The 24,682-nt window shown below is 43.6% G+C and overlaps 1 protein-coding gene across 2 annotated transcripts in view; it reads left to right on the top strand.

Moving 5' to 3' along the window:
* Nucleotides 1-24,682, top strand: part of TM9SF2 (transmembrane 9 superfamily member 2) — a 70,961-nt gene that overhangs the window by 7,938 nt on the left and 38,341 nt on the right. For both annotated transcript variants that reach the window (XM_051850483.3, XM_008260141.5), the window contains exons 2-5: nt 10,575-10,642; nt 13,588-13,681; nt 19,660-19,787; nt 24,103-24,232. In XM_051850483.3, the coding sequence (XP_051706443.1) occupies nt 10,575-10,642; nt 13,588-13,681; nt 19,660-19,787; nt 24,103-24,232 (420 nt within the window). The remainder of the gene's footprint in view (nt 1-10,574; nt 10,643-13,587; nt 13,682-19,659; nt 19,788-24,102; nt 24,233-24,682) is intronic.

The following is a 24,682-nucleotide window of genomic DNA, read 5'->3' as shown; positions in this document are numbered from 1 at the left end:
CCAAGGACAAATGCAGTCGGAGGGTGTGGCCTGTGTGCCTCAAAGTAATAAGACTATAGATGTGACCACAGCTGGGATCAGATGTGGAATGAGCAGATTCAGAGTAGAAATAAAATTGTAGTTAGGAGAAGGATTTCGAAGGGAGATCATAGAACTCTAAGTTACATAAAACCATTTCCATAAAAAATTTCTTAGTACAGAATGATAGTCTTGCTTTGTCTGCATGATTTAGGATTCTGTAACTTCCTTAAAATGTTTAATGTTCTTAAAACATTCCTTGTAATAGCCTAGGTGGGGACAGTTAAAAGCAGGAATGTGAAGTAACCTCTTTTTTTTTTTTTTTAAGATTTATTTATTTTTATTTGAAAGTCAGAATTACACCACAGAGAGAGGAGAGAAGAGAGAGAGGTCTTCCATCCAATGGTTCACTCCCCAGTTGGCTGCATCAGCCAGAGCTGCGCCAATCCGGAGCCAGGAGCTTCTTCCAGGTCTCCCACGCGGGTGCAGGGGCCCAAGGAGTTGGGCCATCTTTTACGGCTTTCCCAGGCCATAGCACAGAGCTGGACTGGAAGAGGAGCAGCCAGGACTAGAACCGGTTTCCATATGGGATGCCTGCGCTTCAGGCCAGGGTGTTAACCTGCTGCACCACAGCTCCAGCCCCAATAACCAACCTTTAAAGCTCTTTATAATCATGTCAGCGGTAATTTAGAGTTGGCTGTCTCTGTTTAGGGCAAATTTCCAAAAGGAGATTGACTTAGTTAACTTTTAGATGGGGAATAAAGATGTTTAGAGAGGAAAGTGACCTTAAGATAAATACCACCCCTTATAGCACATGCTCTTTTAATGATAACAAAACTAAATTCTGGGGCGGGCATTACTGTGCAGTGGGATCCTATATTGGAGTGCCTAGGATTGAATCTTGCCTCTGCTTCAGATCCAACTTCCTGCCATCCTTGTGGGAGACTAGGATGGAGTCCCTGTCTGCTTGCTTCAGCTTGGCCCAGCCCTGGCTGTTGTGCGCATTTGGAGAGTAAACCAGATGATGGAAGATCTCTCAATTTGTTGTAAATGACCATTGATTTTCACATCTGTTGCAATTTGTTTTCTCCTGTTAATTGATTTTAAAGTCATTTTTCTAAAACATCTTTCCACCCTAAATTTTAATGTTTTATCTTTATTTTTTATTGCTTTCATTTGACTTATGTTATATCACGGTAAGATTGAAGTCTAGTCTACATTCTTTCTTTCTCCAAGTTTGTGACATTTTTCAAAATTCAAAAAAAGTTGAAACAATGGTACAGTGGTCAGTTTTACTCATCTGGACCGCCATAGTTATTTACATTTTTACATGTTTTATGTATCCATGTCTTTGTATTTTTTATTTTTTTATTTTATTTTATTTTTTATTTTTGACAGAGTGGACAGTGAGAGAGAGAGACAGAGAGAAAGGTCTTCCTTTGCCGTTGGTTCACCCTCCAACGGCCGCCGCGGCCAGTGCGCTGCGGCCGGCGCACTGCGCTGATCCGATGGCAGGAGCCAGGTACTTATCCTGGTCTCCCATGGGGTGCAGGGCCCAAGCACTTGGGCCATCCTCCACTGCACTCCCTGGCTACAGCAGAGAGCTGGCCTGGAGGAGGGGCAACCGGGACAGAATCCAGCGCCCCGACCAGGACTAGAACCCGGTGTGCCGGTGCCACAAGGTGGAGGATTAGCCTGTTGAGCCACGGCGCCGGCCTTTATATTTTTTAGGGATGAATGTCATGATGTCTGTGGACATCATGTGATTGAACCACATAATCTCTGGCAGTCTCATTTCCTTTTTCCCAGATTTTTTTTTTTAAGATTTATTTATTTATTTGAAAGAATTATAGAGAAAGGGAGAAATCTGCCATCTACTGGTTCACTTCCCAGATGAGCCAGGTGGAAGCCAGGAGCTTCTTCTGGGTCTCCCACATGGGTGCGGGGACTCAGGCATTTGAGCCATCTTCTTCTGCTTTTCCCAGACCATAGGAGAGAGCTGAATGGGAAGTGGAGCAGCCAGGACATGAACAGGCACTCATAGCTGCTTTTGGCAGTGTTACCTGTTAGGCCACAGTGTCAGCCCCTCCTTTTCCCAGTTTTTGACATTTGCTCCACTGCCATATTCGGAGGAGCTCATTCTGTAATACAAGAGATCCTCAGACAGCTCATGGAAAATGCATTTTTCACGAAATATTTTCATTCTGCTTTTCCACAAACTTTCTGACATCTCTTCAGACTTTTGAAATTTCTTGTCTTGCAGAAGGGTCAATATTTAAAGTAATTGCAAATGTAGCATATTTACAAATATAAGTCGGTTTATTACCTATCAAAGATGTTTTCATTTGTAATTTTAGAGAATCTTAGCATGTCTTTTAAGATTTATTTATTTATTTGAAAGAGTTACAAAGGAGAGAGAAGGGGGGGTCTTCCATCCGCTGGTTCACTCCCCAGTTGGCCGCAGTGGCCAGAGCTGCACCTATCTGAAGCCAGGAGCTTCTTCCGGGTCTCCCACATGGGTACAGGGGCCCAAGGACTTGGACCATCCTCTACTGCTTTCCCAGTCCCTAGCAGAGAGCTGGATCGAAAGTGGAGCAGCCAGGACTCGAGCCGACGCCCATATGGGATGCAGGCGGCAGCTTTATCCACTATGCCACGGCGCCGGCCCCTAGCATGTTTTAAATGACATGATATTTCTTAAGTCTTTAGGTTCTCACAATTTAAAAAAAGGCATAGTGAGTGAAAGTGGCACAGAAATAGCTGAGATGAATGGAATATTCAAAGTGTGTTTGATTATTTCCTAAATAACAGAAATGTGTTTATAAATTAGTGGTGAATCTAAGATAGATTCACTGTCCCATAAAAGTAAGGGTGCAAAAAGGAGTCAAAAAAGTAAAAGTAAGGAGTTATTTTTTCCCATAAAAGTAAGGAGACAAACAAAGGAATTTGAGAGGAATGAAAGCAGAAATGAAAAGTGGTGGTAGTGATGGTTGGGTTTCCTCACTGTTTTCTGTAGTCCGGTTTTTGAGCTTTCTTCCTTGTCTGAAATAGAGTGAATAATCTCTAGTTCATTAGGTTGTTATGAGACTTGTGCTTGTTTATTGTCTTTCCTTCTCTAGACTTGTAGCCGAGATAAGAGTAATGAATAGGCATAAACACTAGCTCAGAAGACTTACTGCTGTCTTAATGTCCTTTAATAACCCCCACTGCTTTGATGGAGGGGTCGGGGAAGGCCTCTCACAGAAACCATCAAGGTTACCTGTGTACTACTCCTTGTTCAGTGTCAAGAGTGTCCAGTTATTTAGTGGATAACAGCTGTGCTTATTCAAATAACTGTGCCAACTTCTGCAAGTACTGTTTGCCTGTTGCATTGTTACTTGTTCAGTCTCACATTCAAAGTTACTACTTGCCCAAGAGCACATGTTTGTTGAGAGCAGCGACCCTTCAAACTGAAATCATGTTCTCTATTTCTGTGCTCTGCGTTCAAATTAATATTGTTTTTAGAGGTAAAAGATTGGGAGAAGTATTGTTTTGAGGGTTTTGCTAGTTTGGAAAAAATATTTTTAAAAATTCATTTATTTGAAAGGTGGAGAGAGAGAAATCTGTCTCTGGTTCACTCACCAAATGGCCACAGCAGACAGGGCTGGGCCAGGCCAAAACCACGAGAGACTCGGCCGTTCTGGTCTCACACATGGGTGGCAGGGCCACTAGTACTTGGGCCACCCCCTGCTGCTTGCCCAGGTACATTAGCAGGGAGCTGGATCTGAAGCAGAACAGCCAGTACTCAAACAGGTGCTCCCTTACAGGATGTGGCAGCTTAGCCCACTGGGCCACAACGTGAACCCCTAGTTCAGAAAATTTTGTGGACTGCCCTTTATAATTATAGAGTTATTTTTAAAATGTCATTTTAATGAATACTTTTTTTTTTTTTTTTTTTTTTTAAGAATTGTTTTGGCCGGCGCCGCGGCTCAATAGGCTAATCCTCCGCCTTGCAGCGCCGGCACACCGGGTACTAGTCCCAGTCGGGGCGCAGGATTCTGTCCCGGTTGCCCCTCTTCCAGGCCAGCTCTCTGCTCTGGCCCGGGAGTGCAGTGGAGGATGGCCCAAGTGCTTGGGCCCTGCACCCCATGGGAGACCAGGAGAAGCACCTGGCTCCTGCCATCGGATCAGCGCGGTGCGCTGGCCGCAGCGCGCTGGCCGCGGCGGCCATTGGAGGGTGAACCAACGGCAAAAGGAAGACCTTTCTCTCTGTCTCTCTCTCTCACTATCCACTCTGCCTGTCAAAAAAAAAAAAAAAAAAAAGAAAAAAGAAAAAAAAAGAATTGTTTTGTTTTAAATTTTTATTGAATTGAAAGGCAGAGCAACAGACTTCCCCAAATGCCTTCAACAGGTGGGGCATGGCCAGGCTGAAGCAAGGCGCCTGCAACTCAGATGGGTCTACCACATGGGTGACAGGGGCCCAAGTACTTGCATCACCTACAGGTTCACAGGTGCACATTAGCAGGCAGCTGTATTAGAAGTAGGGGAAGGACTCCAGCCCAGGCTCTCCAGTGTGGGATGTGGCATCCGGAGCAGCAGCTTAAGCTGCTGTGCAACAGCGCCCACCCCCTTATAGTTATAGACACTAACAAATCACAGAGCAAGGCTAAAGGGTATGCCTGTTAGGTGTTGGTTTTACCACCTTTGGTATTAGGAGTAGAATTGGAAGCTGCTTGATCCAATCAGGATAAGTTGACAGATAATGAGGATTTGATTTTAGATAAAATGCTAATTAATATAAGGTGGGTAAAAACTAATACAGTACAGATAAGAAAATGGGGAAGGAAAGGATGTCAGAACTGTACTATCAGATATATTAGAATCGCTGCTGTGGTGTAGTGGGTAAAGCTGCCGCCTGCAGTGCCGGCATCCCATATGGGCACCGGCTCAGGTCCCCGTTGCTGCACTTCTGATCCAGCTCTCTGGAATGGGCTGGGAAAGCAGTAGAGGATGGCCCGAGTCCTTGGGCCGTTGCACCCATGTGGGAGACCCAGAAGAAGTCTTGGCTTCGGATTGGCACAGCTGTGGCCCATGTGGCCATCTGGAGAGTGAACCAGCAGATGGAAGACCTCTCTCTCTCTCTGCCTCTCCTTCTCTCTCTGATTTCTAAGATTTTTACAAGATTATTTAAAGGAAACAGTGTGGGTTAGCTTAAGGGCTGAGTAGGGTAGGAGATAAGTCCATGGGGAATGGTAATAGTGGAGACTTTCAGGGCTGGTGCTGAAGGCTAATTTGGGCTTTAAATTTAGGAAAAAGAACACACATGGAGTTTTTAATCTGCCGGTGGTAGAATATGAAACTCCATGTGTAATACAATGTAAAATTAATGGGAATATATTTCCAGAAGCTTTCAAAGTTAAGTAAGAGAAAAAAGTAGTAAGTAATTTGGTCACAGACAATTTAAGAAAGTGTATTTGAAGAGAAATACTGTTCGGACAACAAGCTCGAGCTATCTGTTTTGCAATATAGGAAAGAGATGAAGAGTACTGTTGAAGAATTTGTGCATATGGGTAGAGAGTAATGTCCCTCTACACCTAAGAAACTTGGGTGTCTAAACCTTAAATTCTGCTGTAATTCCATTGGCATAACTGTTAAGAAAGTCATGAGAGCAGGGCAAGTCCCAAAGAAAACAGCCAAAGAGACAGTGATTCAGAAGATTAGCATCTTTCCATTCTGAAGAATTGTGCCTCTGAGGGGGTCTGAGAGGAGTCAGAAAATGAGAGTCCTTTTCTCTCAATCTGTAATCCTAGAGCAGTGCTTTAGGGACGACAGAGCAACAAGCTAAACCAAAATTCTTGCCACATTCCTTAGGTAATGTCCTAAAATTTTTCACATAGCTTCAGATCTTTAAATAATGTGCCTTGCTTTGGGTCCTCTGAGATGTAAGTTTATTAACATTGAAAAATACCCTGGGGCCATGTGTTGTGGCACAGTGGGTTAATCTACTGTTTGGAGTGACTGCATTCCCATATCAGAGTCCCAGTCTAATGTGCTTCTGATCCAACTCCTGCTAATATCCTGGGAGGCAGTGGATGATGGCCCAAGTACTTAGGTTCCTGCCATCCTTTTGGGAGACCCAGATGGAGTTCTTGGCTCCTGGCTTTGGAGCCATTTAGAGGGTAAACCAGCTGATGGAAGATATCTTTGTCTCTCTCTCTCTATTTTTTTTTTTTTTTTTTTTTTTGACAGGCAGAGTGGACAGTGAGAGAGAAACAGAGAGAAAGGTCTTCCTTTGCCGTTGGTTCACCCTCCAATGGCCGCCATGGCCGGCGCGCTGATCCGATGGCAGGAGCCAGGAGCCAGGAGCCAGGGGCCAGGAGCTTTTCCTGGTCTCCTATGGGGTGCAGGGCCCAAGCACTTGGGCCATCCTCCACTGCACTCCCTGGCCACAGCAGAGAGCTGGCCTGGAAGAGGGGCAACCGGGACAGACTCTGGCGCCCCGACCGGGACTAGAGCCACTCTCACTCTCTCTTTTGCTCCTGGTCTGTCACTCTGCTTTTCTAGAAATCAGCCGAACACACACACACACGTACACACACACAAATACCCAGACAGTGCTGCTCAGGGATGGAGTAGGAGCCCAGTGATTTTTGTAGGGCTCTGAGCTAAGCGGGTTTTTTTGTTTTGTTTTTTTGTTTGTTTTGTTTTGTTTTGTTTTTACATTTTTAAGCAGCTAGAGAAAAAAAATCAAAAGAATACTTGGTGATGAGTGTGAATTACATCAAAATCAAATTTCAGTGCCCATAAATAAACTTTTGTTGGTCTGTGGCCACTCTGTTTGTGTATTGCTTGTGGTTGATTTCATTCAATGAGGCAAAAACTGCATGACCTGCAAGACTTAAAATAGTCACTTTCTAACTCTTTACAGAAAAAAAAAATTGCCAACTTCTGGGTTACATAAATAAAGTTAGAGTTGTTTTTCCAGGAAAAGAAAAGATTGTGGTGAGCAGAGTGTGAGTGTATGGAGAGCTGTCACATAAACAGTATTAAACTGCATTCGGTGGTATTGCTGTGCTGTCCAGTGCAGAAGCCACCAGCCTCCTCTGACTATTAACTAAAATTAGATAGAATTTAAAATTCAGTGCTTCAGTCATGCTGACCACATCCTGAGTGTCCAGTTACCCACGTGTGGCCAGAGACTACCGTATTTGATAGTGCAGATAAAGAGCGTTTCCACTGTTGCTCCAAGGTCTGTTGGACGTTGCTGCACAGTTGCACACAACTTACTTAAGACTGTGCCAGGCACTGCTCTTGAAGCTTCTCAAAAACCACTTGAAGTAGGTTTGATTATTACCTCCATTCCACAGATGAGAAAGCTGAGGCACAAAGAAGTGAGGAAACATGTTTATGACCACACAGTAAGTGTGAGCATCAGGTTTTAAGCCTAGGCACCTGGCTCCCGCATACAGATTCTTAATCATTCTGAACTGAACAAGAGGGACTTAGCTTAAGTGATGACAATGTGGCTCTATGGATTTTGAAACTCAAAAACATTGAAAGCTATAAAATTGAGTATCTCCACTCCTTCCTAGAGAGAAATCTAGAGATATGAACTAGATTAGCTTTTCATTGTTCATGAAGATATGTTTCATAGATGGTTTGAAATCTGATTTATCTTTCTAATTAGTTAATATTACTTTGACACAGTAAGCTGTCATATGGAAATTTTGCCTTCAGAACAGTCACATATATTTGTGTTGCTTATTCAAGCAAGCTGTAATGTTGCAGTGTCATGTACCATTATCTTTTTAGCTAAAAGGACCGATGGTACAATGTGAAATATTTTATGCAGGGGAACACAGTGAAATTTTTTTGTGTTGGAGACAGTGTTGCCTTTGAGTTGTCATTTCATTTAAGTAGAATTGTAAGGTTTGTGTATGTTATTTTCAGCACTGCAAGTGGAGTATCGTTTTTGGAAGTGATTGGAACCAGAAGTGCTTTGGATTTTGGATTTTTTCAGATTTTGGAATATTTGCATATAACATGACATATCTTGAAGTTGGGACCAAAATCTGAATACAAAAGTCATTGTTTCACATATGCCTTATGCACATAGTATAAAGGTAATTCTAGGTAACCTTTTGAAGAATTCTGTATATTGACTGTGACCCATCATGTCAAGTAAAAAGTTTCAGATTTTGAATTTTTGGTTTTGCTTAACCTATGTGTGCAAAGGCTAATAATGTCTCCCATTGTGTATCATGAATGTTAAATGAAAATTTTAGTGGATGAACACCATAGTTAGTCCTTCTCTGTTCTAAATATCATTAAATTTATTTATCATTAAATTATTTCCAGATATATGGTACATTATGAATGTTAACTCATTTATCTTCGTATCCCTATGATAATAACTACTATTTTTCCCATTTTGTAAAAAAACTGAAGCACCTATGAGGATACTGACATGAAATAAGTTGACTAGGCTGGCGCCGCGGCTCACTAGGCTAATCCTCCGCCTTGCGGCGCCGGCACACCGGGTTCTAGTACCGGTCGGGGCGCCGAATTCTGTCCCGGTTGCCCCTCTTCCAGGCCAGCTCTCTGCTGTGGCCCAGGGAGTGCAGTGGAGGATGGCCCAAGTACTTGGGCCCTGCACCCCATGGGAGACCAGGAGAAGCACCTGGCTCCTGGCTCCTGCCATCGGATCAGCGCGGTGCGCCCGCCGCAGCGCGCCGGCCGTGGCGGCCATTGGAGGGTGAACCAACGGCAAAGGAAGACCTTTCTCTCTCTCTCTCTCACTGTCCACTCTGCCTGTCAAAAAAAAAAAAAAAAAAAAGTTGACCAGAGCTGCCCTGTTAGTTAGTGCTTGCGCTGGGATTAGAATGCAGGTGATCTGGCACGAGTCTGCTCTTGCCCGCTGTGATTTGCTGCAGTGGCAGTGTACTACTAGTTTGTCTAAATTGTGTGTCAGATGTCTCCTCTTTGGGGGATGTTAGCAAGCACAGAAGACTGGTGACAGCACTGACAAGTAAGATCAGAATGCTAGGCATAGCTTTATGCCATTCCATGTAGTCTGATCAGAGTCAGGAAGCAGCCGGAGCAGTCTGTCCCAAATAGCTAGCTTCTTTTAGCTCCGAAAGTGCTTCAGGGCAAAAATGACTTGCTGCCGCCTTCAACTAGTGAATTCTGTCGTGAATAGCAGTGAGCTTTTGAGGATGGATCACTGTTATTGGTCTTAAGAAATTTCATCTACACCTGGGAGAAATTTTGGACGCTTCAAAAGGAAGACGTAGCTTTCAATTATCCTGTATCTCTTACGAGGTTAAAAACAGCTTTTACCCCCCTCTCCTGCTGCTGAACTCTGTCTGATCACTGTAAGACTGTGTGGTTCATTCACAAACTGATCAAAGCAAGTCCAGTAAGGCTAGACATGTGGTCATCCTCTGTCTTCTGTGTGCTTAGGAGTATATGAGTGTGGGATAATATTTCTACTATAACAAATCTGGAAATTCCTGACCAGTTTGGCAGCCTTTCTTGGTTGTTGTGAGGATGTTTAAATTAAAAAAATTGTATACAGCAGAATAATGAATTTGGAAACCAGATTTGTAAAAACAGCATATAGGGTTGGGCATTTGGCCTAACGTATAGGATGCTGGTTGGCAAGTGTGCATCCCTTATCTTAGTGCCTAGATTGATGCTCCTGCTGTACCACGTGCTAGGCGGCAGCGGTGGTAGCTCACACAGTTTGCTCCTTGCCGCTAGTGTGGGAAATCTGGATTGAGTCCCTAATTACTGGCTGCTCGCTTTGGCAGGGGTGACCCAGACCTCACCAGCTCTTACGAGCATTTGGGGAATGAACCAGTGGAAGGGAGCTCGCTCTGTGTTTCTGTCTCTCTGCCTTTCAAAAAAGAAAACCAACAACAACAAAAAAACAGTATCAGTGTGATGAATGTAATGAATGCTTTTAAATTATCTTCATTTTTTAAAATAAAATTTAGGAGTTAAAAAAATTTTAAAAATATTGGATGCTGGTGCTGGCACTGTAGCACAGAAGGTTAAAGCCCCAGACTGCAGCGCTGGCTTCCCATATGGGCACCAGTTCAAGTCCCGGCTGCTCCAATTCTAATCCAGCTCTCTGCTATGGCCTGGGAAAGCAGTAGAGGATGGCCCAAGTCCTTGGGCCCCTGCACTGGCATGGGAGACCTGGAAGAAGCTCCTGGTTTCTGGCTTTGGATCAGTTCAGCTGTGGCCGTTGTGGTCATTTGGGGAGTGAACCAATGGACGGAAGACCTCTCTCTCTCTCTCTGGCTCTACCTTTCTGTAACTCTGCCTTTCAAATAAATAAAACAAATCTTTAAAAAGAAAATATTGGAGGCATTTGCAACTCTGAAAGTTGTTTTATTTTAAATGCATATAAATCCACTCAGTGAATGGATTTTAAAAGAATTATTTAAAGTAGGTTGGATGTTATGAAGTTTCACATTTCAAACACATCAAATTTTTTTTCAATTCTGTGTATGACTTAAGGCTTTCTCTCCAGTTGTTTGTATTCTGATTATGTGTTTCTTCATTTTCAGGCTGAAATAGAACTGTTTGTGAACAGACTCGACTCAGTTGAATCAGTTCTTCCCTATGAATATACAGCGTAAGTTTTTCAACTTGGTTTTATGTAAGATTTTATGTGACTCATCTAAACTTTGAACATTTAGAACTTTGCTTTCTCCACAGTTGTGGATGAATTTGTATGCATTTTTGAATGTACGTGGCCTGAGAATGTTTTTACAGTATACTCTCTACTTTCAGGGCAGAGTTAAAATGTGGCACTCATTTTCTTTTGCTTTGAAACACCAGCTACAACAGTGGATTTCCTTGTTTATCTGGACAGAAAACCATTTTCTTAAAAATTTTTAATTATAAAAAACTCTCAGGCTGGCGCTGCGGCTCACTAGGCTAATCCTCTGTCTGCGGCGCTGGAACCCCGGGTTCTAGTCCCAGTCGGGGCACCGGATTCTGTCCCGGTTGCTCCTCTTCCAGTCCAGCTCTCTGCTGTGGCCCGGGAGTGCAGTGGAGGATGGCCCAGGTGCTTGGGCCCTGTACCCGCATGGGAGACCAGGAGAAGCACCTGGCTCCGAGCTTTGGATCAGCGCGGTGCACTGGCCGCAGCGCACCGACTGCAGCGCACTGACTGCAGCGGCTGTTGGGGGGTGAACCAACGGAAAAAGAAGACCTTTCTCTCTCACTCTTTCTCTCTTTCTCTCTCTCACTGTTCACTCTGCCTGTCAAAAAAAAAAAAAAAAAAAAAAAAAAAAAAACCTCTCATGTATTTTAAAGTAAAATACTTATATCCCACATAATCAGCCCCCAGAAATGACTTAGACTTTTATGTCTTCTTTTCCTCATTTTTTCTTTGAGTATTCTTATGTATATAACCACATTTATGCATTTTTATTTGGAACCAAAGTAGGTTCATACTGCTAGATTTGATATGAGTCTTACTTTTTTCATTGAATATTTTGTGGTTATCTTTGCAAGTCAGAGTATAGCCCCTTCGTTCTTTTTAGTGGCTGCCCATTATTCCATTGTAGAGTTCCCATGTGCTATTTGTTCTCCCAATTCTCAATTTATAAACATAGATTATTTCCAATTTTTTAGTACTATGAAAAATGCTGCATGTATATCATATCATGTATCATTTGATAAGTGTATTCCATATTGTAAATCAGTTTACAAATTTTAGTTGGCTTAGAATTTCTGTGCTATTTAAAGAGTTTTAGAATAAAGTGTGTTTAGCCGGCGCCGCAGCTCACTAGGCTAATCCTCTGCCTAGCGGCGCCGGCACACCGGGTTCTAGTCGCGGTCGGGGCGCCGGATTCTGTCCCGGTTGCCCCTCTTCCAGGCCAGCCCTCTGCTGTGGCCAGGGAGTGCAGTGGAGGATGGCCCAGGTGCTTGGGCCCTGCACCCCATGGGAGACCAGGAAAAGCACCTGGCTCCTGGCTCCTGCCATCGGATCAGCGCGGTGCGCCCGCCGCAGCGCGCCGACCGCGGCGGCCATGGAGGGTGAACCAACGGCAAAGGAAGACCTTTCTCTCTGTCTCTCTCTCTCACTGTCCACTCTGCCTGTCAAAAAAAAAAAAAAAAAAAAAAAAGAATAAAGTGTGTTTGCCATAGAGAAAAGCATTACACTCAAAAGTAAGGCTATCCCCTGAGAATTCATAGTCCTAAATATATAGGAGAGCACAAAATTGAATGAATGAACAGATCATAGTTTGTATAACTTTTGGAGACTTAACATGCTTTTTCTAGTGTGTGTTTGTTCTCCTAAGTAAACAAGTTCTATTTAAATCTTAGAAATATTCTTAGGAAAGTCAGTGGATCTGCGGTATCTAATAGATGGTATGTCTTCATTTGGAGTCTCCCCAGTCTCAGTCTTTTATCACCTGAGATTGACTTTCCTTTTTGGAATCTCACTAATGTATTGCCATTTCTGTCCTGGGGTCAGGCACTCCTCATAGTGTTCCTGGGTGAACACAGGACTGCCCTTTCGTTTTCTATGGCAATGCTGAAATTAGGCTGTAATGTTTAAACAAAAGTATATTAAAATAAAATTGGTTAGTAATACAAGGGAATTATAACACGGACAGAATATTACAGGTGCCTGGATATGTGTTCTCCACAACTCTGTCCTCAGAGTGTTTAGCCAAAGCATTTCTTATACTAGGATGTGCTGGCCAGTATATTGGGATGAGACAGAACCCTAGGTATACTTAGTAGATCTTCCTGAAATGTCATTTTTTTTTTAAATCTAGACTATTTTATTTTTATTTATTTATTTATTTATTTTTATTATTTTTTTTTGACAGGCAGAGTGGACAGTGAGAGAGAGAGACAGAGAGAAAGGTCTTCCTTTGCCGTTGGTTCACCCTCCAATGGCCGCCGCGGCCAGCGCGCTGCGGCCGGCGCACCGCGCTAATCCGATGGCAGGAGCCAGGAGGCAGGTGCTTTTCCTGGTCTCCCATGGGGTGCAGGGCCCAAGTACCTGGGCCATCCTCCACTGCACTCCCTGGCCACAGCAGAGGGCTGGCCTGGAAGAGGGGCAACGGGGACAGAATCCGGCGCCCTGACTGGGACTAGAACCCTGTGTGCCGGCGCCGCTAGGCGGAGGATTAGCCTAGTGAGCCGTGGCGCCGGCCGCTGAAATGTCGTTTTTAAGTAAAGATATGGAGTGGAAAGTTACAATGAAAGGAGATAAAGCACGCAGAATTCATTTGAAAAATGATGTAGATAATTTTATCATTGGAATGAACAGAAATCAATTAGAAAATATGTCAGTTTTTAAAAATCCTGTAATTTACATTTTAGTAAAAGAATATTAGGAATCAGAGTATTGTAAGGTGTAATTTTCGGGGGGTAATTTTGCTTTGTTTGGGGGACATGTGGTACCTGGGACTTGGTATGAATGTGTTTTTTATCTACCTACTAGAGCTGCTAGAATGACCACACCTCATCTGCTCTGGAGATTGGTGGAGTGTTTGTTATTTCCTTGTTCCCTCTTGTGTTTATGTGACCGCTTAAATATTACTCTTACTCCAGGTTTGATTTTTGCCAAGCATCAGAAGGAAAACGCCCATCTGAAAATCTTGGTCAGGTGTTATTCGGGGAAAGAATTGAACCTTCACCATACAAGGTTTGTATTTAGTATTATACAGAAATTCATTAGTTACAGTATCCTTTTGTTTTTTGATAAAGTGAGATAACTCTAGCCCTCACAGTGAAAGAGGAACTCATTCTCTTTTTGCATCCAGGAATAATTTCTTAAAATCACAGTTTAGAAGGATCCTTGTCCTTCTTACAACACGTCCTAGATAAGGCTGTTTTAGTGAGCATACAGCTGGTGTTTCATGATAAGGTGATGGCCTGAGGACTGTGCTCAGATCCCTGCCCACCAGAGCCTAGAACTGTGCCTGCCAGGCATGAGCCGTGGTCTCAGCTGCTCTGTGTATCCTGCCTCCTCTTTTCAAGCAGTATCTGTTGATTTCTCTGTTGGCAAGTGTAAAGCTGCCTCTGTTCCCCCATTGCATTTTCAGGAAGCCAGCCTTTCTATTTTGACCACTGGAAGTATGTTTGGAAATCTTTGATACATTTTTCGGACATCAGTTAAACTAAGCACAATATAAAATATTCTCTTCACATATATTTCATCATCTCCCAGAATTGCTTCTAAATCGATCACCTTTAAAGCTTGCTCTTACTGCACATCGCATAGTCCCCTGTTCATTTTCTATCTGCTTGCCTGCTGCACCCAGAACATTGTCTGTCTCTTTTAGAAAGATAACTGTGTATCACCATATCCAGACTAAATGGTGCAGAAGAGTAGAAAATGAAAAGTGCGTCTCTTCCCTTTACAGTTTCTTTGGATTCACTTGTTCATGTTTAAACATAGTTTTCTGCACTTTGCATTTTTACCTAACTCTCTACCGTGGGCATCTGTCCCCCACAGAACGTTGATTTTAATAACTGTAACCTTACCCCAGGTTTTATTCCCTGGCTTGTCAGCTGCCTTTCCTGGCTTCCCTCCTGGCTTCTGGTCCTGTTTCCTGTGGCTTAGACCTGCTCTCAGCACTTCCCTATTTTCTCATTCAGGACACGGCCTCCCCAGGCTCCCTTGGCTCTTCATTACATGGAGCACACGTCTGGCAGATGCCCATACCTGAACTCGTATTACTGGCTCTCCCCACCCCTGCATTGTGGGAAAAAGACATATCATCGTGCAGGCTTAATCCACTGCGAATGTGTACTTTCCAGCCATTGATAGATCTTAGTCTAATATAATCTGGAATTTATCCTGAAAATATCAATTTTAAACTTTTCAGAGAGTAGATTTTAAGGTCTAATGGGATGAAGTCACTGGGGAGGAAGGAACTTGGTATGGACTTGAGAGTATTTAGCAGGCCATGCATAGTAGTTGTGTACCATCTCTGTTGTGATATTTTGAAAGTTGCTGCCTTTTTTTTAATAGCAGAGGGTGATTTTCAGGGATATTTATTTAATTGTACAAGCGAATTCAATACTCTAATGATATCTCAGCCCCATCTTTCTGTTCATATGTGCCTTGACCTTAAGAGATGGTGAGAGGGAGGACATGGGTAGTGTGCCCAGTGAACATGAAGAACAGGAATCATTAGTGAACAGAAAGCCCATAATACCCAGCCGTAAACACAGGGAAAGCCAGCACAGTGTTCCAACTCAGAGAGAGGTTCACTCAGTGAACCCATTTGTTGACTATTATCTCTGTGGTAGACATGGGATATGGCAGTGCCCAAAACAAACATCTGCCCTTGTGGGTCTGCTCTTCTGATGGGAGAAGAAGCAGTCAATTACTGAAGTAGTTTGATGAAAGAACTGTTGAAAATAAATCAGGGGATGAGGATAGAGGAGTTAACATTTTTAAAAAATGGTTTCATGTTATTTGAAAGAGAGAATGCTTTCCCAATTGCCTGCAATAGCCTCTACCCCAGATGCACACAACAGCCAGGGATAGGCCAGGCTGGAAGCAGGAGCTCCCAAGCTCAATTCAGGTCTCATGTAGGTGTCAAGAACCTGAGTCCTTGAAGCATCACTTGCTGCCTCCCTGTATGCCTGTTAATAGGAAACCTGTGGGGCTGGCCCTGTGGCATAGCGGGTAAAGCTGCTGCCTACAGTGCTGGCATCCCCCATGGGAGTTGGTTGAGTCCCAGCTGCTCCACTTCCAATCCAGCTCTATGCTATGGTCTAGGAAAGCAGTAGAGGAAGACCCAAGTCCTTGGGCCTCTGTACCTGTGTGGGAGACCTGGAAGAAGCTCCTGGCTCATGGCTTCAGACTGGCCCAGTTCCAGCCAATTGTGGCCATTTGGGGAGTGAACTAGAAGATGGAAGACCTCTCTCTCTGCCTCTGCCTCTGCCTCTCTGTAACTCTGCCTTTCAAATAATAAATAAATACATCTTAAAAAAAAAAAAAAATAGGAAACCTGAATGGAAGTGTAAGGGATAGGACTCAAACCTGCACTCTCATTTGGGATGCAGAGGCCTCAAACAACTTCATAACTGCTACCAGCCTTGGAATTTGCAGTTTTACATAGACTTACTACGAAGATGATATTTAAAATTTTTAATTTAGAAAATCTCCCTAAGAGGTGAGTAAAAGACCTGAAGAGGGGCCGGCGCTGTGGCGCAGTAGGTTAATCCTCTGCCTGTGGTGCCAGCATCGCATATGGGCGCCAGTTCTAGTCCCAGCTGCCCCTTTTCCAGTCCAGCTCTCTGCTGTGGCCTGGGAGGGCAGTGGAGGATGGCCCAAGTGCTTGGGCCCCTGCACCCACATGGGAGACCAGGAAGAAGCTCCTGGCTCCTGGCTTCGGATCAGCACAGCTCCAGCCATTGCGGCCATTTGGGGAGTGAACCAACAGAAGGAAGAGCTTTCTCTCTGTCTCTCCCTCTCACTGTCTGTAGCTCTAACTCTCAAATGAAATAAATAAAGTCTTGGAAAAAAAAAAAACCTGTAGCAAGTGAGGAAATAAGCCCTGGGAATGCCTAGGAGAAGGTGTTCCAGATGAAGAGACTAGCAAATGCATCTGATTCCTTAGTCTGCATGCTTTCGTTTTCCCATTTTCTACTTTTAAAATATGAACCTTTAGTGTACATGTAAGGTTAAAAATGTCAAGTAATGGTACAAATATTATTATATGAATAGAAAGATCAGTGCAGGCCAAATTAGCATCTTGGCTGGCAGGTGGCAGCAGCGGGCTGCATTCACACTTCACTTCTGAACTGATGAATAGCAATTGGTTTAGGAATGTTAATAAATAATTTACAAAGGAGTGGGCTGGGGCAGGCATTGGCTTTAGTGTTTAAGATGCTTGCATTCCGCATCCTGAGAACCCGCTAATGCAGGCCCTGGGAGGCAGCCCTGATGGCTTGGGTAGTTGGGTTCCTGTTATCTACTGGGGAAACCTGGATTGCATTCCTGGCTCCCTTCCTGCAGGCATCTTGAAGACATTTGGGGAGTGAACCAGTGGATGAAGGTACACTCTGTGTCTGCTTCTGAAAAAAGAAAAGTGGACCGCTTAGAAGTAAAACATATATAACATTTTGCTGACTATAATAAAGCTTGAATGTATTAAAAATATACAATTATGAGTCTGTGTAGATGGTAGATGACAGCCTTCTGGAAACTAGGAAATAGATACTTAACTTTCTTTTTCAGAATAGTTTTAAATATACAAATCAGAAATTGTAAAGTAGTACCAAGAGTTCACATGGAAATTATTTTTTAAATAAGACAAATTCTTTCTGATATTTGAATGTAATTTTTAAAGAAGATTTATTTATTGGCCGGTGCCGCGGCTCACTAGGCTAATCCTCCGCCTAGCGGCGCCGGCACACCGGGTTCTAGTCCCGGTCGGGGCGCCGGATTCTGTCCCGGTTGCCCCTCCTCCAGGCCAGCCCTCTGCTGTGGCCAGGGAGTGCAGTGGAGGATGGCCCAGGTGCTTGGGCCCTGCACCCCATGGGAGACCAGGAAAAGCACCTGGCTCTTGGCTCCTGCCATCAGATCAGCGCGGCGCGCCGGCCGCAGTGCGCTGGCCGCGGCGGTCATTGGAGGGTGAACCAACGGCAAAGGAAGACCTTTCTCTCTGTCTCTCTCTCTCACTGTCCACTCTGCCTGTCAAAAAAAAAAAAAAAAAAAAAAAGATTTATTTATTTATTTTGAAAGTCAGAGGGAGGGAGAGCAGAGATCTTCCATCTGCTGGTTCACTTTCTAGATGCCTGCAGCAGCCAGTGCTGAGCCAGGCTGAAGCCAGGAGCCAAGAGCTTCATCCAGGTCTCTCATGTGAGTGACAGGGGCCCAAACATTTGGGCCATTTTCCCCTGCTTTTCCCAGGCCATTAGCAGAGAGTTGGATCGGAAGTGGAGCTGCCAGGACACTTAAAAGGTGCTCCTGTGGGATACCTGCATTGCAGGTGGCAGCTTTACCAATTGAGCCACAACACTGGCCTGTGAATGTCATAGTTTTATACAAGCTTTTTTTTTTTAAGATTTATTTATTTATTTATTTGAAAGGCAGTGTTCCAGAGGTCTTCCATCCACTGGTTCACTCCCCAGATGGCTGCAGCGGACTAAGCCGGGCCTATCCAAAGCCATGATCCAGGAGCTTCCTCTGGGTCTTCCACATGAGTGCAGAGGCCCAAGGAGTTGGGCCATCTCTGCTGCTTTCCCAGGCCATAACAGAGAGCTGGATCGGAAGTGGAGCAGCTGGGTCCCGAACCAGCACCCATATGGGATGCTGGCACTGCAGGCGGGGGCTTAACCCCCTACACCACAGTGCCAGCTCCAACAAGTTGTTATTTTTATATATTGGATGAATCTGTAGTTTTTAAAACTTAGTTTTTGAAACATTGAAATTTGTATTTCGACTGTGCTTGTAAATAAGATTCTGAAAGTTTACCATTTGTGGTTTTTTGTTTTTGTTTTTGTTTTTTTTGACAGGCAGAGTAGACAGTGAAAGAGAGAGAGAGAGAGAGAGAAAGGTCTTCCTTCCATTGGTTCACACCCCCAACGGCCACTGCGGCTGGCGCTGCACTGCCCTGAAGCCGGGAACCAGGTGCTTCCTCCTGGTCTCCCATGCGGGTGCAGGGCCCAAGCACTTGGGCCATCCTCCACTGCCTTCCCAGGCCACAGCAGAGCGCTAGACTGGAAGAGAAGCTACGGGGACAGAATCTGGTGCCCCAACTGGGACTAGAACCTGGGGTGCCAGTGCCACAGGTGGAGGATTAGCCAAGTGAGCTGCAGCGCCGGCCTACCATTTGTGTTTTTTTTATTGGGGTCCAACCAGTTTTTGAAATGTAAAAAGAGTTGTAAGACCCTGATTTTTTTTCTAAGCTTTATTTGAAAAACAGAGTGAAAGAGAGATACCAGTCTTCTGTCCACCAGTTCATTCCCCAAATGCAGGCAAGAGCTGGGCCTGGGTCATTGCCAGAAGCCAGGAACTCCATCCACATTTCCCACGTAGATGACAGGGTCCCAAACAGGCCATCATCGACTGATGCCTTTCCAGGCACATCAGCAGGAAGCAGGATTGGAAGCAGAGTAGCCAGAACTTGAGCCAGTGCTCTGATAGGGGATGCAGGTGTTTCCTGTGGCAGCCTAATGTGAAATTTGGCTTTTTCTTACCTCATCCTGTCTGTTATTCAGTGCTGAATCTCCATTACTTGGCACTTAAGGAGGGCGCGTCTCATTATTTATCAAATATTTGAACACAAAGATTGGCTTATTAGAAAGCAGTCAGCTCCAGAATTTCTAAAACGTGACGGTGAGATATTACTATGGAAAGACTGATAGTCCACCTGTGGGTTTCTTTGTTCTTCCAGGACTCAATTGCATTTAAGAGGTAGAACGATTGAAATTATTTAAGAAGAAAAATCTGTCGAAAGAAAAATTAATGACTTAAGTTTTTAGAGAAATAAAATTGAAATTGAAAAATGATTGAGCTATAAGGAATTTGAAAATGTTTATTACCAACATGAATGTGTTTAAGTAATTTACTGAGCCTAGTGTGTACTTTTACTCTGTGTTATTGTTGAAGGGCCTGGGTATTTTTTCTTAATTTGCTTTCTGCTTTTTTTTTTTTAACAGTTTACATTTAATAAGGAGGAGACCTGTAAGCTTGTTTGTACAAAAACATACCACACAGAGAAAGGTGAAGATAAGCAAAAGTTAGACTTCCTGAAAAAGAGTATGTTACTGAATTATCAGCATCACTGGTAAGACACGAGCCTTTGGATGTTTGGCTGTTTTCTGTGCAAGATGAAACTGCTGTTTAAAGGACTGTTTAAATGACTATAAAATAGAGCAAATCAGTTGATTTCCTTTTCTGTTACTAGTAGTAGTATCATGAAGTGGTGGCTTTTGCTTGCCAGGGGATTGTTGAAGGTAATGTCATCGAATAAGAGGCCATGTTTTGCCTCTGCCTGGGTGGCTGTAATACTTTGGGTAGGTGGACCTGATATGTTGGTGTGTCTTTGATTCATGTGTAGTCAACAGGAGTGTGCTGTGCTTTAGGGAAGGGCCTGGGTCAGTTTTCCAGAAAAATGCACGGGGCGGGGAGTTGTATTTTACACTCCCTGTGGGGTGGGGAGTTGTGGGGCATGAAGAAATGTTCATAGAGAACAAATTTAACTTTTTGATGCTTGATAAATAAGGTATACTTCAGATACAACACTGATATTTTGCTTAACCTGGCTTTAATTTTGCCACCATGGTGTACGTAACTTTAACAAATTCTGTACCAGTTGTGTCAAAAATCAGCAAGCGTTTAAAACAGTTCTGTTTTGTGGTGGGCATTTAGTCTGGAGGTTTAGAAGCCCATTTCACCAAAAAAGCACCTCTGTTCAATCCACACTTCAGGCCCCTATTATTGCAGACCCTGGAAGCAGGGGTGGTAGCCCGAGTAATTGGGCTCCTACCATCCACACTGGGAGACCCAAGTTGAGTTAACTGTTAGCTGTAGCCCAGTACCAGTCCTTGCAGACAGTTGGGGAGGGAACCACTGGATGGGAGCACATTTCTCCCTCTCTCCCAGTCTCCTCCTCCCTCCCTCCCTCCATTGCTCTGCCTCTGAAATAAATAAGTAAAAATAAAGCCTATTTTTGCTTCTAAAGTAGCAGGTATTTACACAGTATTCAAACACAGAATATTTTTAAAAGCTTCCTAAACCCAACCCTTGGCTTGCAAATCCCTGAGTTTTACATAGGGTCAGAGTTTACGTGTGCTTTGCCTTCCTCTCACACGAGTGAGCTCCTGAAGCAGGTGGTCTGTCTGTGTCCTTGAATTTCTGTCGGAATCTCAGATTGAACTTTTGGCTCTCCTCAGGGAAGTTCCGAGCAGTAAGTCTCAGTTCAGAAGGGACCAGGTCCTGTGGGTGGAGTTTCTGTTCCCTTCTCTTGCCAGGGTTCTTCTCTCTGCCTCCCACTGCCATATATAAAGAACGGAAAAACAGCCTTGGCTCACGTGCCTGTCTGTAAACTCGTTGTCTGTGCTTCCACGGAGTCTTTTGTTCGCCAGACCTGGGTAGCATGTGCTTAAACCGCCCAGGAGGAAGTTCCCCACAGCATGCGGGACTGTTAGAAGAAGGAGGAAGGAATGGGTACTTTCAGAAACCTGCGTTTAAGGGGGGTGTGGTGCAGCAGGTTACCCTTGCTGCTTGGGACATCAATGCCTCATACTGGAGTTTCAGGTCAAGTCCCCGCTTCTCATCCAGTCCAGCCCTCTGCTCTGTGCCTGGGGAGCAGCAGATGGTGGCTTAAGCACTTTAGTGCTGCCACCTGTGTGGGAAACCCAGATGGAGGTCTTGGCTCTTGGCTTTGTCTGACTTAGCCCAATCTATGGAGGCCTTTTGGGGAGTGAATCAGTGGATGGAAGATCTGTCTCCATCTTGCCTTCTCTGTCATTCTGCCTTTCAAATAAATAAATATTTTTTAAAAAAGAAAAGGAATTTGCCATCACTTCTCTCCCATCTGACCCTCGTTGCAAGGAACTTTTTTTTTTTTAAAGATTTATTTATTTGAAAGAGTTACACAGAGTGGGGAGAGAGAGAGAGGGAGGGAGTGAGGGAGGGAGGGAGGGAGGTCTTCCATCCGACAGTTTACTCCCCAATTGGCCACAATGGCCAGAGCTGCACCCATCTGAAACCAGGAGCCAGGAGCTTCTAGGTCCCCAGCGAGGGTGCAGGGGCCCAAGGACTGCTCCGGAAGTGGAGCAGCCAGGTGTTGAACTGGCACCCATATGGGATACCAGCACTGCAGGCGACAGCTTTACTGGCTATGTCACAACGTTGTTTCCTGGACCATCTTGTACTGCTTTCCCAGGCCATAGCAGAACTAGATCAGAAGAGCAGGTGGGACAGGAACTGGCACCCATATGGGATGCTAGCGCTGCAGGTGGAGGCTTAGCCCACTGTGCCACAGTACCGGCCCCTTGGCTGCAGTATTTCTAAGTACTTCACCCCCACATGGGTTATTCCATTCTGATCAGAACCTTTTGGAATTTATTAGGAAAATGAGTTAAAACAAAACTCGATTGGTAGAAGTGTGCCAAGTGGAGTCTGTGGAGGTTAGAGGGGATAATGGAAAGGAGCCCCAGTAGTAAAAAGCTGGAACTGGTCACTCAGCTTGCGTCCTTGCGGCGCCGCTTCTCATACATGTTTCCTGCTGTCAGAGTGGAAATAGGCGAGTTTTAATTTTTTGATGTTAAACATTCAAATAAATACTATTCTCTAACTTAAAGTATTTCAAGAGGTTTGCTATTGTCATTGTATTTTAATGTGTCCTATAACTAGAAAAAGACTATTATGTCAAAGAATTATATAAATTTAAGATGTTTGCTTAAAAAAATAAATTGTTCCTAATTCCTCATTCTGTAAATAGTACTATAACTTTTATATAGTACTTGCTCTTTGATATAATATAAAGATATTATGTATTACTAGTATGTACTTATTGATTGAACTACATTCTCAATCTAAAAAAATTTTAACTGAATCTTTAATCCTTTAAAAATGTGAATTGTTTATTTTACATGGCATTGATTTTATGCTTCTAATATTTTATAGTCTTTTCATTGCAGTTAGTAGCCTACTGGTTATAATAAGCAACTTAATAGGATAGGTGATATTAAAGCTTAGTACATTGGGTACTATTAAACAGCATTTAAATGTAGTGAGGCGTGTTTTATTGGGTCATGAATGTACACATTTGGTGAATATGGAATCATAATTTTACTTCCTAAGGCTTACATTAATTAAGAAATAAAACATGCCCTGGAGTGTTGTCTTATGACTATAATATAGTTAGTATATTTTACTAATTTTTTATTGGTATCCTGCAGTGTGCTCTGGGCATAAGGGACCACATGCTCAGACTTTATATAGTTATAAATGCTACAGCACTTCTACTTTTGTCCTTTTTCAGCACAGTTCTCTTGCACTGTAGAGTTTGAGAAAGATTTGGTTCTCTAGTTTTGTAGCAGTATTTCTTTTAGAGATAATTTGAATTTATAATTTCAATAAATACTGTAAGTTTTCACCTTTTTCATCTGACACTAATTAAATATTTTCTTATATCAATTATATTTATATTTAAAGATTATTTATTTATTTGAAACAGAGTTAGAGAGAGAGAGATCTTCCATCCACTGGTTCACTCCCCAGATGGCCACTGCAGCCAGAGCTGGGCTCATTGAAAGCCAGGAGCCAAGAGCTTCTTCCAAGTCTCCCAAGTGGGTGCAGGGACCCAAGTGCTTGGGTCATCTTCACTGCTTTCCTGGACAAGGAGCTGGATTGGAAGTGGAGAGCTGGGACTCAAAGCAGTGCCCATATAGGATGCCAGCACCACAGGCGGAGGCTTTACCTACTCTGCCACAGTGCCAGCCCCAAAATATTTATTTATTTATGTATATGAAATACAGAGTGAGTGATTGAGAGATGCCTCTTCAGTCAGGAACTCATTCTGAGTTTCTCATGCATGTGGAAGAGACTCAAGCACTCCACCCATCGTCTGCTGCCTTTCCAGGAGCATTAGCAGGAAGCTAGCGCAGAAACAGAGTAGATAGGATTCACACCGGCACTCTGATGTCGCATGCAAGTGTTCCAAGTAGTGGCTTCACCTGCTGTGCCACAACACCTCCCCTCTTCATTTTATTGAAGTAGTTAAATGTTCTAAAGGAATTAGAAATAGTGGTCTGTAGCTGTTATGAACCTTGAATGTCAAACTAAAGGTAGATTATGCTTTGGTGTCTAGATAATATCATTCAGTTAGCAATTACAATTAAGTTATAAAACTTCCTATGTACACTTATAGTTTCAAAGAGGCTTAAAGTTCTTTTTATCACTATAGTGTATCAGATATTGGCATAATGTCATTACTTTTTGAAATACCACATTTCATTTTCATGTACATTCTTTTTGATTTTTGGAATCATGGGCATTTAGACTGGAATTTTACAGTGTGATGACAGTGATTTGGGCAGTCACTCTTAGTCACGTTTATCCTCTTCTAACCTGACTCTGGTTTCTGTGCATAGGATTGTGGATAATATGCCTGTAACGTGGTGTTACGATGTGGAAGATGGTCAGAGATTCTGTAATCCTGGATTTCCTATTGGCTGTTACATTACAGATAAAGGTCATGCAAAAGATGCCTGTGTTATTAATGTAAGTTTATAATGAATTTTTAGCCACTTTTTAAAACACGGTTTTGATGGGATTTAGTCTTCACCAGGACAGAAATAATTGCATGAGGATATTTCAGATGTTTTGAAGTACAACTACTTAGATCTTAAACTTAGACTAGATAATCGGCAAAGTTAACTCGAATTAAAGTAATTCAGATTCAGTTCAAAATTTACGGGGAGTATCTGTTGTTTTCTAAGAACTTTCTTTGTTCTAGCTCTATGAAAAGTTAGATTCAGGCCGGCACCGCGGCTCACTAGGCTAATCCTCTGCCTTGTGGCGCCGGCACACCGGGTTCTAGTCCCGGTTGGGGCACCGGATTCTGTCCCGGTTGCCCCTCTTCCAGGCCAGCTCTCTGCTGTGGCCCGGGAGTGCAGTGGAGGATGGCCCAAGTGCTTGGGCCCTGCACCCCATGGGAGACCAGGAGGAAGC

This window comes from Oryctolagus cuniculus, chromosome 9 (assembly GCF_051225735.1).
Source record: "Oryctolagus cuniculus isolate XC-2025 breed Fujian yellow rabbit chromosome 9, ASM5122573v1, whole genome shotgun sequence".
In the NCBI taxonomy this organism is placed as follows: Eukaryota; Metazoa; Chordata; class Mammalia; order Lagomorpha; family Leporidae; genus Oryctolagus; species Oryctolagus cuniculus.
This window is presented reverse-complemented; position numbering and strand designations above follow the sequence as displayed.